At 46.0% G+C, this 17885-nt stretch overlaps 1 protein-coding gene across 8 annotated transcripts in view; it reads right to left on the bottom strand.

Moving 5' to 3' along the window:
* ARHGAP18 (Rho GTPase activating protein 18) overlaps positions 1-17885 on the bottom strand; it is a 123496-nt gene that overhangs the window by 65148 nt on the left and 40463 nt on the right. For 7 of the 8 annotated variants that reach the window (XM_077162873.1, XM_077162872.1, XM_077162877.1 and 4 more), the window contains one exon: positions 2023-2222. In XM_077162873.1, the coding sequence (XP_077018988.1) occupies positions 2023-2222 (200 nt within the window). Of the gene's footprint in view, positions 1-2022; positions 2223-9079; positions 9989-17885 lie in introns of those variants that run through there. The other variant, XM_077162879.1, reaches the window with a different exon arrangement.

Here is a 17885-nt window from a genome sequence, read left to right on the forward strand (position 1 = left end):
GGTGCCATGTCGGTAAGAGAGAAAGTGAGAAAAGCAACGCCCCGGGACACAAAAGGCCTGGGCTTGGAATCCATGTCTACACCTGGAGAGCCATGTTGCTTTGGACACCCCATTTTCTTATGTGGAAACCAAGACTGAGCCCCAGCAGCCTGCTGCTCACAGCCGCAGGGGGGAATGCTCTGCAGGAGGAGCATAAACTCCTTACGGGCAGAAAGCAAGCATCAGCGACCTGGGCTTCGAGCATCACTGCCCAGGACCAGGCATTCCGCGTGCCGGCAGCAGTAACTGTTTCCAAGAGGTGAAAAGTCAATCACCATTATTAATGCTGTCGAGAGAACTCTGTATGGGTGGTTCTGGCAGTAAAACCAGACTGCCAGAAAAAAGCTGGCACTGCCAAGGCAAAGAAAACAAACAAGCGACATATATGTAGAGAGAGAGAAGAGGAGTGATCAAGCACATATATTGTTGCCTGTTCCATGAGCAAGTGGAAATAAAGTCAAACAGTGTGAAGTCCACGAAAAAGTGTGGGCTTGTAGAAACACAATCACACTGTGAACAGTAATATATGGGTTGATTTTATCCTTGGAGAAAAAGAAACATAATCTAAAGCAGGTTTGAATGCTGGTTTTGCTCGAGCATGCTCTCTCCCCGTTCAGCAGAGCTGCTTCCATTCTGAAACACTGAGAGTTGAGTGGTGCTACCCATTACCCCAAATACGCTCAACTTTACTGGAATGTATTGGTGAATGAATAAGAGTAAAAGGGAAGAGACCCAACACCAAGACTATGATGACACGATTTCCTTTGAAAAGCTAAGGAATGTTGACAATAATCCTAAATTTTTCTTTTTAAAGTATCACTGGTAGATTTTTCAAGCAATGTTGCAGTAAGGGGGGAAAACCCATCACATAGATTTAGCCACATAAACAACTCGGGCCTGGGACACTTAATGTGGCATCCAGTTGAGAAGCAGCTTCTATTAGTGGGTCACATGAGGCACTGATCACAGCTCTTTCACCTGCTCGGCATTTATATCAGCTTACACACAAAACACACACACAGATACGTGTATGGGAAAAAGCAGAGAAAGTGAGCTTCCATAACAGACGACAGGATAGGGCAGCAAAAAACTTATGACTTTTTGAATACAAGAGGTTGACACCAACGATATGAAATTTAAGGGGAAAAATGTCAAGTTTTGCAATTTTTCTTGCAGAAAATAAAGTACAATAATGGAGACTGTGGGACATACAACTGGAAAGAGGCCAGAGAAACTATGGGCCAAATACAGGAAAGGAGCAAATACGGAGGGAAAAATGCAAATACCGACTTCCCCTGCCCACTCTAGGCCTGAGGTTGTCTGGCTAACCCTGTGGCACTGAGCCTACGCGGGGTGTCCTACCTAGGAAGGCAGGATGATGGGATGGCCTAGCCCGAAACCACCCACAAAGATTGGTTTATATGAATTTTCCTTCTAGAAGAAACTTGGCTAGGAACAAGATAACTGTCCTCAAATATTTAAAAGGCTATCAAAAACAGAATAGACTGTTTCAGCTCTACCAGAAGGCAGAACCATGACTAAGGCAGTCTAAGTCAGAGGAAAACAGTTTGTAAGTCAAAAAAATGAGGAATATTAAAACAATCCAGGCTGCCAGGCCACTGGAAAAGCAGTGCCTCTGCAAAGCAATAAATGCTCCATCACCATCAAACCCTCCCCAGAAGCTGAGCGGCCAGGGGCCTAAGGTCTCACAGAAGCAAAGTCCAAAGCCCTCCAAGACCAACGCTCACCTGAAGAGTCCATGCTTCGCAAAGCTTAGCCAACAGAATTCTAGCCACAACTAGGGTCAACTGAATTTACTCACGCCACAAACGCATAAACCTGCCACAAACCAGCAATGTTCAAGTTGAAAAGTAATGTTGCCTCTTATGCACAACTGTTTTTTTTCCTTCTATACTTTTTTCCCATGCATTCAAATCCCATAAATACATTTAACAACAAAAGTTTTATTTATTTGGTTATTACCATCAGGTTCTTTGACGACCACCACCTCTTGGTTTTCCTGTCTATTCTCATTGGATTTCTTGATATTTTCAAGTTCTGTCCAATAGTCCTCCATAGACAGTTCGTCCAAAGAATCCTGCGAACTGGAGCGGTCGAACGGCGGCTTCTCCGTAGCTCCGGTGGCATTTTCCGGGCTCATGGTATACTGGCCATGTCTGCGACTGAAAAGTCAAAGGGAAACATGAGGAAGCAGCACAATTTCTCAAACATCATATAGCATGGAGGTGGAAAATACAGAAACGCTTTAAGTTCTCCTTAATAAAACCAAAGAGACATGTATTTTGAAACAGTTTACACTGAAGTGCAACTGATTGCAATATGCTTCTACCGAGAAGTATGGGGTAGAGCCATTAGCAGTGTGCTAACTTATTTTTCCATTTACATCTCACTCAAATTATTTTAAGACTCCTTGACACCTGAAACAAATGCCCTTGGGAAGCGGCAGGCTGGATCCTGGTAAGAGGTTATTAATTAATTACATTTGGGACTGAAGACCCTACAATATTTGATATTTAAACTTTATATTTGTAAACCAAACTTTATTTGCAAGCCTAAGCTTACATAGCAAAGATCCGTGATGAGGGGTAAGTTATTATGTGAATTTCCATTTTATTTTTTGAATCAAGATAAAAATAGGAGGGTAATTTAAACAAAGTTTGTTGTTACACTCCACTGTAGAGAACAAGTTTTACTCTTTACTACAAATGTAGTCATTACTCATGTGTACCAATAATTTAAAAATACAATAAAAGCTCACCAATTTGGCGATTCTGCCAAAATAGCTGGGAATTACCTCCTAAAGACTTACCTTACTATATTAGGTATGAAGAGAAAGGTACGTTGAGTAAATGAAGCCATTTAAAACTTCAAGGAAAAAAAATTTTCTTTATAATTCATATCCCACCCACTTTGAAAAGTAAATTAGAGAGACTTACAGTAAAAACACAACTATAATAGAAATATTAAATTTTTATTGTGGCACAGAAAAAAGCTCATTACTGAAAGAGGAAAGTTTTCCGCTATGGTGCCTTCCCGAAAATTTTTTTGAAAATTACAATTCAAGTTAGGGACAATAACTGGCGAACTAGCATTTTGATCTTCTAATTTCAAACTGCTCTTATACATCCCAAAAATGACTTCAAGGAAGTAATATTATGCCAGACAGTACTGCACATATTGAAAATAAAATGAAAAGCAATTTTAAAAATTCTTTAATAGCATGAGCACACTGCCACATTTAAACTGGTCTTTCTTGTGAGTACTTTAAGACAGTAGAATGTTCATACTATGTGAGAAAGAGGATCACTAAACTCTATGTAAATCTATCCAGCAGTTTATATCCAACTGGTTTATTAGAAAAAGTCAGAGCTTAGTTGCTCATTATTGCAAATAACAATATAATTGAGTAATTAGCCGTGATAGGCTAATAAGCTAGTTTTATTCCATTAACGATGGGCCCCTCGGCCTTGACTACCCAACTAGATTAACGTGGCTGCAGGAATTAATGAACAATTGCTACCACCTCTCCCCTCTAGCCTTGGGTGCCCTGGGTGGTGTTGGAGTCAGGACCAAGAGAAGGAAGTGCGAGGTGCCCGTGTAATTCTACTTCCTTAAACCTCCATTGTGCATTGTTTGCCTCCTCCATTCCCCCCTCCCTGGCCCCAGGCACCCTGTTAACATCTGTTTCCGAGCCCAAGCCCTTCTCTCCTCAGTCACTATCATGCAATTAGCATTTCATTTCAGAGCATTTCTAAGGGCAGCTCTTAAAAACAAAAAAAACAGATTGTATTTTTTTTTTATTTCAGTGGTTATGAATGGGTCATATTCCTTAATCTTGCTTTAACGGGCTAATTGAAGCTAATTTAGAGAACCTCTACCAGATTCACTTTTATTTCGCGGCAACTATGTAGCTGTCCTATCCTTGCTTTTGCTTAACCTCTCATGATAGAACAAAACTGCCTATCTTATTCTTGTCTCCTCCAACTCTTAGCCCCCACCGGAGACCACAATCATTACTCTGGACTGAGTGAAGTACAACGACAAATGCCAAATAATTTGGTTTATCTGTTCACAAGAAAGAGGTGCCACTGAACTAGAAGCACATCAAGCCTTTCACTCCTGAAGGAATGTATTATTTTGGCAAGGACTCGCCAGTAAATTTCCATTAAGATAGCATGTGTGGAAAAATGCAATGGCATTGAGTAACAGCTCTGTGAGCTCAATACACCATCCACAGCACACCCTGCTTCAAAACACGCAGAGACCGAGAGTCCAACAGCTTAGTCTTGAACTGACCAGTATTTGAGTTTATAAGATTCCGAAGCTGAATGAGTTCCGACAACCTGAAGACACCGACTCATGGAAAGCAGGGTTTTGTTTGGCTAGTGCGTTGCTTTCTATGGTTTCAGACCGCTGGTAAAGGTGAAAAGAAGCCTTTTCTTTCTGAAGCATTGGTGGTGGGGGGCAGGGGCTCCGCCACTAATAAAATGCTCTCCTTAGCCTGTCATGTATTTTATATTTTTTGCAAAAATGCAACTGGATATTCTTTCATTGTACTTTACACTGATAAACTTGCCATGTCAAGTCTTTCCTTCTTGGAATATTGCACTTTTGGACTCCCATAGACTCCAGCTATGAGCCTGGCCCTTCTTGAAACTGTTTTATGTCTTCTGCTGGTCAACTGATTTTCCCTTTCCTGTGTTTAAAAGCATGTTCTGGGCGGGCCATGGTGGCTCAGCAAGCAAGAATGCTCGCCTGCTATGCCAGAGGACTGGGTTCCATTCCCAGTGCCTGCCCATTTAAAAAAAAAAAAAAAAAAAAAGCATGTTCTACAACACCACGTGCATTCTGCAAATCAGGTTCTAAAACACAAAGCCACATCAGCAAGACATAATTAATTGCAGAGCTGGAAAACTTGATGTTTCCAAAAGAAAGAACCAAGCAGACATAACAGTGCTGAACTCACTCAGAGAAACATGGTTTACACCACAGGCAGCTGCAAATGACCCCCACCCGAATTACTGCTCTGTCCTGGCTCCAGAATCCCCTGTGCTCATCGGCCATGGACGGCCACTTTCAGAAACTCCCCATGTCTCATCTTGGGCGACTATAACCACAGGAGACCTCGTGCTCTAAAAGAAGCTGCCTGCGCTGCTCTACAGAGAGGCTTCCTGGCAGGCTGCACACGCCTCGCTCTTCCCAACGCATCACAGAGTTACCACTGTGTCTTTTCTCACAGGACACGGATGGCACTGGCACACGCTCACTTTCTGAGCCTCAGGACCTGGAGGGAATGGGCCTTTTTTTTTTAAAAAATGTTGCTAGTACTCCGCCACGCTGTATTTAGTAAATGGAAGGGCTTGTTTCCTGGAATGTTCCCCAGACATATTTTATCCCACACGTCCATGACATGTAGTCAGTGAATCTCAAGGTCACTACTGTCGTCCAAGGTACTAGTAATGCCTGGCATTCACACTGCCACAGCAGGTATTACTGGTCCGACACAATCTGCTCTTCGCAGAAAGGGCTGGTGGCCCTGGGCTCTGCTAGAGGACTGAGATGGTCCTCCCACGTTTCATCCTCATTTGTGGAGTCAGCGCCTGAAATGAAGCATACAGGACTAGGCGCCTGCTCTTGCCGGAAAGCGGTACACCAGAAACGGAACGGCTTTTAAAAAGGGAATTTATTAAGTTGCACTTTTACAGTTCTAAGGCTGTGAAAATATCCAAAGTAAGGCACCAACAAGAGGTTGCCTTCACTCAAGAAAGCTCGATGAAGTCCACCGTTTCTCTCAACTGGAAAGGGCATACGGCGAACGTGGCGACGTCTGCTGGCTTTCTCTCCAGCCTCCTGGAATCATGAAGTTTCCTTGGGTTGTTTACCTTTTTCATCTCCAGAGGTCTCTGGCTGTGTGGACTCCGTCCATTCTGGTAGCTCAGTTGGTTCTGGTATTTCTAAAGCTTTTTCCAAATTGTTTCTTTCTTAAAGGGCTCCAGTAAACAATCCCACCCTGAAAGGGTGGAGACACATCTCCATGGAAACCATCTAATCCAAAGTTACCATCCATGGAAACAATTTAAAAAGATTCCATCTACCAATATCGAACGAGGTTTAAAGGACATGGCTTTTCTGGGGTACATAATAGCTTCAAACTAGCACAGGGTCGTTAAGAATCAAATGACAGTTCCAGCTCTCCTTCCTATCTCTATCATGTTTGGAAAATCATGTCCTCGAGTGTCTGAGCTTCACTCTCCATCTCTATAAACTGGGAAGAATGCCAATCCCTTGACCGATCCTACAGGTTTGCTGTGAAGCAAATGAAAATTTCTGTTGAGGCGCCTTTACCCCCATGGAGAAGGTCCACAGGCTAGTGGCACCCTAACACCCGAACTCCTGGCCCTCACTGCCCCTCCTTGGGTCTGGTAAGGTCATACTGCCCTCTCTAAGCTTCAGAGGAATCAGCCTCTAAAGTAGCGGTTCTCAAACTTTTCATCCTCAGGATGCCTTTACACGAGCTTCTGCTTATGTACAGAACTAAAATTAAAACTAAAATTTTTGAAAATATTGATTCATATAAAAATAAGAATAATAAACATGTCAACAGAAATAAAATATTTTTTGGAAAAAATAACTACTTTTCAATCGAAAAATATATTGAGATGAGGGCACTGTTTTACATATTTGAAAATATCTTTAATGCCAGGTTTAACAGAAGACAGACAGATTTAGCAGGTCCTCACGTATGCGTCTGCATTCAATCTTTTGCAATGCTGCACTCATGCAGTCTCTGGGAAACTCCACCATATTCTCACGAGAGAATGAGACTGCAGAAGGCAGATATCTTCTTAGCGCTATTATGAAAATAGTTTTGATTTCCTGAAGCCCTGAAGCAGCCGGAGGATCGCCCAAGTGTTCAGGACACACTTAGGGAGCTGCCGTTCGAGAATTTCTCAAACACAAGGGCTCGTGAAGCTGGACAAGCCCTTCTCAAGCCTGAAGGTAGCGACACTCTGGAAAGCTCTACGGAAAGAAACACGTGCTTTCCTAGAGACTCCGGACGTACTTTTCTGCTCATTTTATTTAGTTTTGTGGCTTTCCATCAAAACTAGGATTTACTCCAGTGATACGACTGTCTTTAATCTCTACTATGACGGCAGAGCGAGTAAAGGAGTCATTTAAAGCCTCCACCTCGCAAAGCCTCTACCTCGTGCTTGAACCCGCCACATGTGAGGCCAGCAGTTCTCTCCAGGTCCCTCCTTCGGCCAGTGACTTGACAATGGGTATTTTCCTTAATGGTCCTTTGTTATCTGTGTCCTCTTCTTACAGTCATCTCAAGACAGATTAAAAAAAAATAGGAGGTTTCTTTGAACTTTGATTTCACCTTCTGGTGCAGTTTCTACTTCGTGTCTCCTACCCCTGACTGAGGGTTCCGTTTCTGCATCCCATGTCCCGTCTCCATCCTGACTCCACCCATCCAGACCCTTTTAAAATCTCAAAGCAGCTTTCCTGAAGTCCTCAGACACTGGGCCTCGTTTTCGCGTGTTTCGTTTTGTTTTCTTACAAGATCCTTTCTAGAAAAGCTGTACTTCATGCTCCTTATCCTACGTTTATTTCCGACGTCGTAGAAGGGACTGCGTTGGACATCAGACCCAAAAATAAGGTTTATTTTGGTTTTGTTCTATTTTTAACCTGAAAAAAAAACAGAGTTTTTACCTGATTCTGACTTGTCATCAAACATAATGACTGAGTTATTTTAGATAAAATCACAGTTATTGAACCACAGATCAGAGAGCTGGACTGCACCGGAGAGACTCACAGCTATCCCTTCGCTTTTGTAATCAGACAATGAGGTTCCCACGTTAGTTTTTCTCCCAAAGTCACCCCAGAAGCAGTCGGAGAACCAAGATTAGTCTCTGCATTTCTCCCTTCAGTCTTTTTCTTATACCAAATAGACTAGAAAGGGTGGCATTCACTTTTCTTATCTCAGATCCTCCACTCATTCCGAGTTTTTATGTACACAGCAAAACCAAAAGTGATCTCAGTGACAGTCTACAATCAGCACTTTTAAATGACTGTGACACTTACCTAGAAAAAAATACACTTAAAAATCAAACCATACCTCTTAAAAATACATGAGAAACCTGATTATCTGATGAACTCTCTGAAATACGATTTGTGTCATGCTGGGCCATGGCTGCCAATAGAAGTCTTTTGTTTTGAAAAAGTTTAAACATTTTAAAGTATTTTTAAAATTCACTCTGCTTCTCCACTGACATTATCTCTCTGTTGCTATTAAAAAATAAAAAGCTAGTTTCTGCTGTGAAAAACATTCTCTTTCATTTCACAGTGACGGTAAAGAAGTAATTCCTGCCACTGTGCAATGGCGACGTGATGGGTGCCGGGCAACGGCCCTGTCCATCAGACACGCCAAATGTGACAGGCGATGGGGAACTGCAGCCTCTGTGCGGCCCAAGCCACTGTCCCTCCTTGGGAGTGAGCGTCTCTGCCGCTGCACTGAAAGCGGTTATTACTAGATGGAGCTCTGCCGTCCAAGAAGAAAGAAAATGCCAGCGAGGCCTGAGAGCAGGAAGGAGGCGACGTGCAGCGAAGACCACAGTGTCCCTGTCCAAGCCCAGACCAGGCAGAGTCCAGGGAAGGCCCCCTTGTCCCTCCCCCCACCCAATGGCTATGGGGATTTCAGGAAAGAAGTAGCTAATTTTCATACTTCATGTAAATTAACTTTTTCTCCTTGCATATCTTACCCTATTCTCTTTCTTTAAAAATAAATGTCACCTACTGTTACAGGCAGCCCTGGTTTGTTAAAGCCACTTCCTGTGGCAGCAGGCAGGCCCCTGTTTGTCAGGCCACTCCCTGTTGAACAATCTCCCAGGCCCCAAGGCTACTCAATGGGCAGGACAAGAGAAGTCCCAGGAAGCCCCTGCGAAGCCCCCCTAACCGCTCATCTGCTCCTCCAAACCCAGCTTCACGCCCTTCCCGATTCAAACCAGCCAACCATTACCTTGTCTTTAACCTGTCATACTGTCTATAAAACTGGCGTTAACTGAGTCCGGGGCTCAGACATTCAGAGGCGACTCGGCTGAGCCCTACGGCCGCAGATGAATGAAACCTACTTCCTGAAACTGCAGAGCCTTGGCCCCAGTTTGTCTGTTTCCACATGATGTTCCAGGGTGCTTGCAGCCTTGTCCCTGCTTCATGCAACACTAACACTTATAGTCCTCCGAAGATCTTCCAAGAGTCTCCATCTGCTTCTGACATGCAGCAAAACAGTGGGCAGGTGACCCAGCGACCCACTGTCCACGCGCCCTTACCTAAGCAAAACTTAGGGGTCCGACGGTGACACTCTTGAGAGCTAGCTAACAAAGCTGGCCTTTATCTTGTTTAAAGAAAATATGGCAAAACCAATTCATATATGTCATTTTGTTTGCTTGTTTGTTTTTTACTGGATAGGGACATAGGCAGCAACCGCCACCAGGTTCAGGGGCAAGGAAGGAGGGAAGGAAAGAGGGAAGTCAGGAGGCGGATGAGGCAAGCTCCAAAACTCACTTCCTTTAAGAAGAAATATGCGGCATGGAAAGGGACAAGGCTGCAAGCTCGTGTTCTGGAGAGGAGTGAGACCTTTGGTCTTAAGCTCCCCAAATCTCCCAGGACACAGTTTTTCTTCCTCATGCGGTACGACACCTCAATAAACTCCCAACGGGAGCCAGGGGGTCTTCATGGCAAAACAGGTCTCAGGACAATGGCTCAGAGCAGGTCAAACTTCACCCATCCACTTCATGCATGTATGTGTCACCCTGGCTCGCATCCAGCTGGCAGCCTGACCTGCAGCTCTCCTCCAGGACTCCCGCAGAGAAACCTGTCGCCTGGGGATCAGCATCAGCACTGAGCTCGCGTCTGGCCTAAGGCGCCCCAGTCTGGTCTGGTTTCCAGCCTGTCTTTCCCAGGCAGGTACCTCTGCCCACGGGGCTGGAATAAAGAACGTTTCCTCATGTCTCGGGGCTGGAATAAAGAACGTTTCCTCACGACTCGGGGCTGGAATAAAGAACGTTTCCTCACGTCTCTAGGCTCCCCACAGCCCTGACCACATCCTGACCCGAGATGAGCTGCCCACGTCTGTGTCTCCACCACTAAACTGTGTGTGCCTTGGAGCAAAGACGCGTGTGTGTTTGTCTTCAGTGTGGGATCCCCGGTTGAGAAAGCCACTCGCCCTAGCGGACACTGGTGAACTGCTGAATTATTAATTACTGAGCTATTGTTGTCTCTGAAACAATAACTGCTTCTTCATTTCTAAAGCATTTCTCATTTATCTGCACAAACTACAAAAACCCAGGCAGGACTGTTATAAAGTACACAATAAAGTACTATCAATCATCAGGAAATCTGAAAATTATTGAGGCAGTGGACACTTACTGAGTGCCTGCTATGTGCTGGGCACCTTATCAGAATTGATCAGAGCTGCCTGTTCGGCCTGTACAGGGACGCAGATTTTAAATGGCACCTGCACCAGGGACAGGTGGAATTTTCCAGATCCTCACAGTGACCCACACAGCATTCCAGGATGGGCCTTGGGTCGTGACCTCTGCTGCAGCACTGTCCCTACCTCCCCTCGGGCCGCACTGTGGCTGGCTCTCCAGTTCCCTCCCCAGCACGGGCTGCACTTCCCTGGCTGACCACGGCTACAGCGGCCACTGCCACCACACGTCCGTGTCTCGTTTCCGCAATCACTTCCCTACGTTCAGGCCAGCGGTTTGAGGTCCTCGAAGCCCCTCTCCCCAGGCCGGTGTCTCACAGGCTCCAGGGCTGCCCCATGACCGAGGTCGACCTGAGAGAAGGAGCCCAGCCTCCTTCCCACGCCTGTCCAGTGCCTGGTTCCTGTTTCTCGGCCGTGGGGTTTCACAGGTGGGGGTCAGCATCCAAAATGTTTGCCTTCTCTCCAGCTACTTCTATTGCCCTTGGCAAACTCAATTTTCGCCTTTTCCATTTCAAAGCTGTGCTCCCGTCTTCTTTCTGAAGAATCCACTGAGTTCTCAACGTATTTTCAGAGGTGAGATGAAGACAGGAATTCCCCAGTCAAGACCTAAGCCTCCTGTCCCCCTGAGTGTTGTGAGCTCGGAAGCCGCATCACGCCCTCCCTTAGGTCAGAATCTCATGGCCATGGCCTCAAACACAGAGATACCAATCAATTCCACCAGTGCTCCACCTTCCCTCAGGTCCGAGACTGCACAATCTTCTCTCAGCTCTGGGGTCCAGGAAGGTATTTAAATGTGGGCCAGAATTCCTTTCTTTGGAATGGACTTTTGGAATTGACTGCAAATTCACAAATTACAATTTTCTGATCTCTCTCCAGTTTGTAAGGAAGACTGATATTGACTCTTAATATCTGCCAGGGCATAGGCACTAACAAAATGTTTGCTGACAATGCAAAAATATAAACACTAATATTTCTAATTTAATTTAAATGTTAATCTTAAACATTAACTTAATGTTGGAATACTGGCTTTACTTATTTCCTACAGGCAAACCTCCTGCCCCTCAATACGACTCTCATATACATAGTCATATCAACTTTCCTATTCTGAAAAACTAGGACACAAGGCAGAGTTGAATTTTAAAAATCCCTTTGGACAATAACCAAAGTTAAGTGCAAAGGCATATTATGGAAGAGATATATAACTTATTATCAAACTTGTCTTAGTTCTTTGCGATTATCTATTGCAACAAAGTAGAGAAATGATCTCGTGTGTCAAGTCGAGCTAGAGAGACAAAAAACCAACCTTCCACCAGCAGGCAAAGGCAAGCCACTGACAAAAACTGAGCTAAAATGGTAAAAGTGAAAGATTTTTTTCTGTGTGCACTGGAAAATAAAGAGAGGACTTTTTTTTTACAGTAACACCTGTAAAAATAGTGAAATTTTGTCCCTTTACTTAACTCTTCTACTGAACAATGAAAATGGCATCAACACAGTGGCCAATACCTGGAGGGTGGGGAGGGGAGCTGCTTCCCTTAGGCTGCAGAGTGTGACTTCAATGGGGGGCTCCCTAAGACCTGCGAGCACTGCAATGCTCCTGGCAGGAGGTACTGCAGCTTCTACAGGGGGCACTTCCACAGCCAGGAAACACCTCCATGAGGCAGGAGTGAAGTGTCGGCTCCACGGAGGACAGGGAGAGAGGCGATGGAGGAGAGGAGAGAGCTGAAGCTCATCAAAGCCACGTAAGCCCACACACTCCATCCATGACGCCTTCCTCTGCAGAAGTGTGGCTGCCATCTCCGAGCAGAGTGTGAATAATCATCGGACAATTTTCCCTTTCTATGTGAGATCATCCGTGATGACGCTTTTCTTACTAAAAGCTGCATGAAATATAAAATCCCCTGGAGTAGCAGCTACAACAGTGTGGCTGTTCCATGAAAACCGAGTTGTAAAACACTGCTGGGGGTGGGGTTGGGGAGCTTTATTCTTATTTGAAGGAATAAACAAACCAAGAAAAAAAAAAAAAAAAAAACCAAAGCTAAATGTTTTCAGTAAAAGCTGCTGGGCTCTGTTTAGAGGAAGGATCAGGGCTCACAGCGCAGTAAGACCCAAGGTGACCACGAGAATGGACAAGGGCTTGTGGGAACATGCAAGGAAGAGGGGAGGACATGCAGAAAGTAAAGTGTTTCCGTTGGCTAAAGCTGCCAGAATGCAATATACCATGAATGGAATGGCTTTAAAAAGGAAATTTATTTAGTTGCAACTTTATTGTCCTAAAGCTACAAAAATGCCCAAACTAAGGCAGCAACAAGAGGTCACCTTCACTCAAGAAAGGCTGAAGCCATCTGGAACTCCTCTCTCAGCGGGCAAGGCACCAGGCAACACCTGCTAGCTTTCTCTCCCGGCTCCCCCAGGGGTGTTTTCCTTCTTCATCTCCAAAGGTCTCTGGCTGCGTGGGCTCTAAAGCTTTTTCCCAAATGGTTCCCTCCTAAAGGGCTCTAGTAAGCAACCCCACCTTGAGTGGGTGGAGAAGCATCTCCATGGAAACCACCTAATCACAGATACCACACCCCAATCGGGTGGGTCACAACTCCATGGAAACAATCAAAAAAGCTCTTACCCAGCAATACTGAATGAGGATCCAAGGACATGGCTTTTCTGGGGTCAAACCAACACATAAAGGGACAAAATTTCCTAAGGAGAAAACAATATTCTTCCTCAGTATTATGAGTTCAGCTGGCATACTTACTGGCATACTAAACTCTGATAACTACAACTCACAGACACATCAAACCCTGCAAGAAATAAACCGCCTAAAATGGAAGTTTCTGAATTTGCCCACGTTTATTTCCATCCTGGGTTGCTCACATGGGGCCCAGGATTCCCACATCCAAAAGCAACACAGCATCAACGTGGCATCCAGTTCTAAAATGTCATTATACGTGGGACTTTCAAACCAGTTAAGAAAGTCAAAGAAACCAATGCCCTCCCCAGCCCCTGCCAAGTCTGCTGGCACCTCTACAAAGCTCATACTAAAGTGATGGCTAACTCAAGATTTCTCTTTCAGCCTTGTGTCTCAAACCCACTTTCTCTCCTCCGCTTTCTCCATTGCCCCACGTCTGGATCCTGTCTGCCCCGTCCCTGAAAGAAATAACCTAGGCTGGCTGACCTCTATTTCTCCCCAAGCTGCTGCTGGCAGGATGGCCCTCCTGAGCCTTAAACGCTACCCTGGCCATAGCTCCAGGACTGGTGGCCGTGCCGCGCCCTCAGCTGTCAGCAAAGAGGCGGAAGAGGATGGTAAAGAGGATGTCTCCCAGGAAGGACCACACCAGGCAGTGATGCTCCAGAAGGGCTTTGCCAAGAGACAAGGGAAAGAACAGAGCTTCTAAAGACCGGAAGAGTCTAAATTCTAAAGGGAGAAGAGGAGAGGAGAGGATTGATATCAAGAAACAAACACCCAGGAAAGTGGAGGAAGGCATCAAAAATGCATCTCCTTTACTCTCCTGCCTTTCCCTCAACGACCTGGGGCTGTCAGCTACTCTAAGGGAATGATTCAAGGCTCAGAAATACTTCCTCTTCTTTGTTTTGTTTTAAAACTTTTTTGTTGTAACAGCATATGTTTATACAGCTCAAAATTTTCCATTTTTAACCACTTTCAAGTGTCCAATCCTTAGTATGAATCACACTCGCACATCTGTGCTACCTTCACCAATATCCAATTTGGTGACTATTAATTAATTTTTCCATCGCCTCAAGCAGAAATTCTGTACCCATTAAGCAATAATCCCTTCTTGCCCTCCTGTGAGCTATAAAATCTACAATCTATCTCTATTTTCTTTTCAGGTGAGGTGTTCAAGGGCCGACAGTTAACAATTCCCACCTCATAAAGGACTTTGGTTGTTTGCTGAACTCAGTACCATAAAGTACAATGCACAGCTACTATAAGTCAAATATCTGTGTACCTCTAAGCATCCTTTCACATAGTAAAGCAACGCCAATCTTTTAATCTAATCCAATAGTCTTGTGAATAGATGGCGATGCTAAATGGCCATCTTCACTGGTTCTCCTGCATTATGGATACTGTATCCATACTGTATGTAAGGTTCATTTTTCTAAAATTAACGTATTTACAGTTTTAAAGTGAGATTAACCCACACAATGAAGTATGCTTTTAGTTTCAAGCAAATAAACTGGGCACTAAGAAGAACACTGCACTGGAAGCCTATGTCTCGGTTTTTTGGTGGCGCAACCTACAGAACTTGGGCTCTTGCTCGTTAATAACAAGCGGATCATTAATTCATGATGCAAATGCATATTCAATGAACTCTGAGGCTTCGCTGGATGCAAGGCACAGCGCGTGTCCACATCCCCAGAGGACAGGGCTTCACCTCTGATGGTCCCAAGTCGACACACTAACAGAGGAGATGAAGAATGTAGAAAAACAACAATGCAAGGCAACGTTTGCTTCAGACCACATGTGAGGTGCAGACAACAGGTGCTGCAGTGTTTATTCCCAAACAGAGCAAAGATTCTACAGGATGATAAAAGGGAGATTCCAGACCTTGCTGTAGCCCATTCCAGTTTTATAAAGCTTCCTCTATCACCAACAACATCTTCCTGTTGTTTGATTCAACTGTACTTCCCTCTAATTCAAGCCCATTTCCTCTGAGCAAATAAAGAATTAATCAGTGTCCTCTTTATATTAACCCCTTTTCTGGGAAACAGCTTGAAAAGTCATCTTTTATCAGATCAGACCTTGAGTTGAGGAATATCAACTGCTAACTAATATCAACCCCTTAACCTCTTCCTCCTACATTTTAAAAAGTAATTCCTTAGGAATGCACACTACAGCACATATTCTTAAAGGCCCCTGAATTATGAAGAATTGCATGCAGGTAACAGGTAGTTCTGCAGGTATCATCTTCTGGCACCCTTCCTGTGGACCTTCTGTAGATTGGTTCTTGTCCTGCAAGTGAGACCTCCGCGGGCGCCCACTTCAGAAGCAGGCACCCTGGCAGTGCAGGTGGAGGCCCTTGGCACAGACACAAACTCAGAAATGTGAACAAATGCTCATCCTTCCTTACTGTGGGAACGAGCGTGGCCATTAATTGCTTTCCATGGTCTTGCTTTCTTTTTAAAAAAGCCTTTGCTGATGGTCTGCATTGATATTATGCTAATAAAAGTAAGGGGATGCTAACTAATTCAGTCTCTGCGGCAGTAACCAAGGATCTGAGAGGTAATTTGCATGTTTTCTTGATTGAAATGAATTGGCATCTAAAAATTGTCATCATTTAAAATATATATATATATATGTACATATGGGGGATCAGCCTGGGCAGAAGTAATTTCTCCAGAGCAACCATGTAAAACCCAGTATTCCAGGAGACATTTTGCTTCTAAGCAGGACCTCCGCCAAGGATGAGTATTCAAGACCCCGGGTAAGCGTCTGCATCACAAGTACATTTCAGTTCCTCTCTGCAGACGGAATCCATTTACTGGGGAAAGCCATTCACTTCCACTTCTGAGTGCTTATTCCTCAAAAAGCTTCCGAGTATTGTGAGAACAATGATTAAAAGAGGATCTTTCCATCTGTGTTGCATTAGCTGCAAGACAGTCTCTCCTGCAGAAACAGCTTTTGCATAATTCATTGGGCCATGTTAATGTCTCTTCAGTGAACTGCAGTGAGACGTGGAGAACATGGGGAGGGCAGAGGGGCTGCGGGGCGCGTGGGGAGGGCAGGGGGGCTGCGGGGCGGGGCGCGTGGGGAGGGCAGAGGGGCGGCGAGGTGCGTGGGGAGGGCAGAGGGGCTGCGGGGCGGGGCGTGTGGGGAGGACACGCACTGTGGGGCGGGGCGCATGGGGAGGGCAGGGGGGCTGCGGGGCGGGGCGCGTGGGGAGGGCAGGGGGGCTGCGGGGCGGGGCGCGTGGGGAGGGCAGGGGGGCTGCGGGGCGGGGCGCGTGGGGAGGGCAGGGGGGCTGCGGGGCGGGGCGCGTGGGGAGGGCAGGGGGGCTGCGGGGCGGGGCGCGTGGGGAGGACACGGGGGCTGCGGGGCGGGGCGCGTGGGGAGGACACGGGGGCTGCGGGGCGGGGCGCGTGGGGAGGGCAGGGGGGCTGCGGGGCGGGGCACGTGGGGAGGGCAGGGGGGCTGCGGGGCGGGGCACGTGGGGAGGGCAGGGGGGCTGCGGGACGGGGCGCATGGGGAGGGCAGAGACCGGCATTCACTGGCTCCTCTGGGTGGCCACCCAACCCTCTGTGGGCTCGGGCTGCATCAGTCCTGCCCCTGGCCTTATCTCCACTAGCTGCTGACTCACCCTGAAGCACAGCCATTATTCTTAGGTCAGCCTGACGTCCCAGGAAGCCTCTCTGAGCACTACCGTCAGTTATTACAGGAGAAGCTGGCTGGACTCCAGCTCTGCCCTTCACTGGGTGGCGGGCCATGCACACTGACCCTATAAGAGGTGGGGGAATGCTGCAAGTCTCCTCCAGTTTGAAAAGTTATAGAACTCCACTCTTTTCACATGGACTTTTTTCACCTATAAAGCCTTAATTTAGGCTGTCATTTTGCGTAGTGCTGTATTTTTCAAAGAATGCCTCAAGGAGCCTTAGTGGCTGCGGTGAAAAGAAAGCGAGGCCAGCGCGGCAGGGAGGGGCCGCCATTCACCACCCCTCAAAGGCAACAGGCGCAGGATGGCCTCTGCATGCCGGGTTCATTTAAGGAGCATTACAAGAAGGGTTCTACCAGGACTGCAGGAAATGGGGAAAACGATTGCCTCAGACACCTCAAATTTTTAGACATGTGGGGGGCTTGCAGCAGCCTTGTGCTCTGCACACTACCTGTGATCCCAGCCTGGGGGGCACACACCTGGGGCCGGGTAGGAGAGGCCACCATGCACGTGGGGGGCTGGCGGCCACCTTGAGCTCTGCACACTCTGTGATCCCAGCCTGGGGGGCACACACCTGGGGCCGGGCAGGAGAAGCCACCATGCACGTGGGGGGCTGGCGGCAGGTCTCTGCGAAGTCTCCACTAAAACTGCTCACACCCAACGTCTTCTTGTTTCCAACTCATGGCTAATCATGATAGTAACAACTATGTTGGGTTTTATGTTACAGGTGACGTCAAAGTAAAGTTCTTGAGTCAGTTCTGTGACTCAGCAAAGGTGTGAATGTACAAGCAATTTATTATTTTTGAAGAGTGCTGTCTGATAGAAATAAAAGGCCAGCCACAAAAGCTATTTTAAATATTCTAAAAACCACCCTTTTAATAAAGTAAAAAGAAACAAGTGAAATGAATCAGAATATAATAATCTAATCCAATGTACCCAAAATACGATCTTTCCAA

The sequence above is a fragment of the Tamandua tetradactyla genome, chromosome 5 (genome assembly GCF_023851605.1).
Source record: "Tamandua tetradactyla isolate mTamTet1 chromosome 5, mTamTet1.pri, whole genome shotgun sequence".
Taxonomy (NCBI): Eukaryota; Metazoa; Chordata; class Mammalia; order Pilosa; family Myrmecophagidae; genus Tamandua; species Tamandua tetradactyla.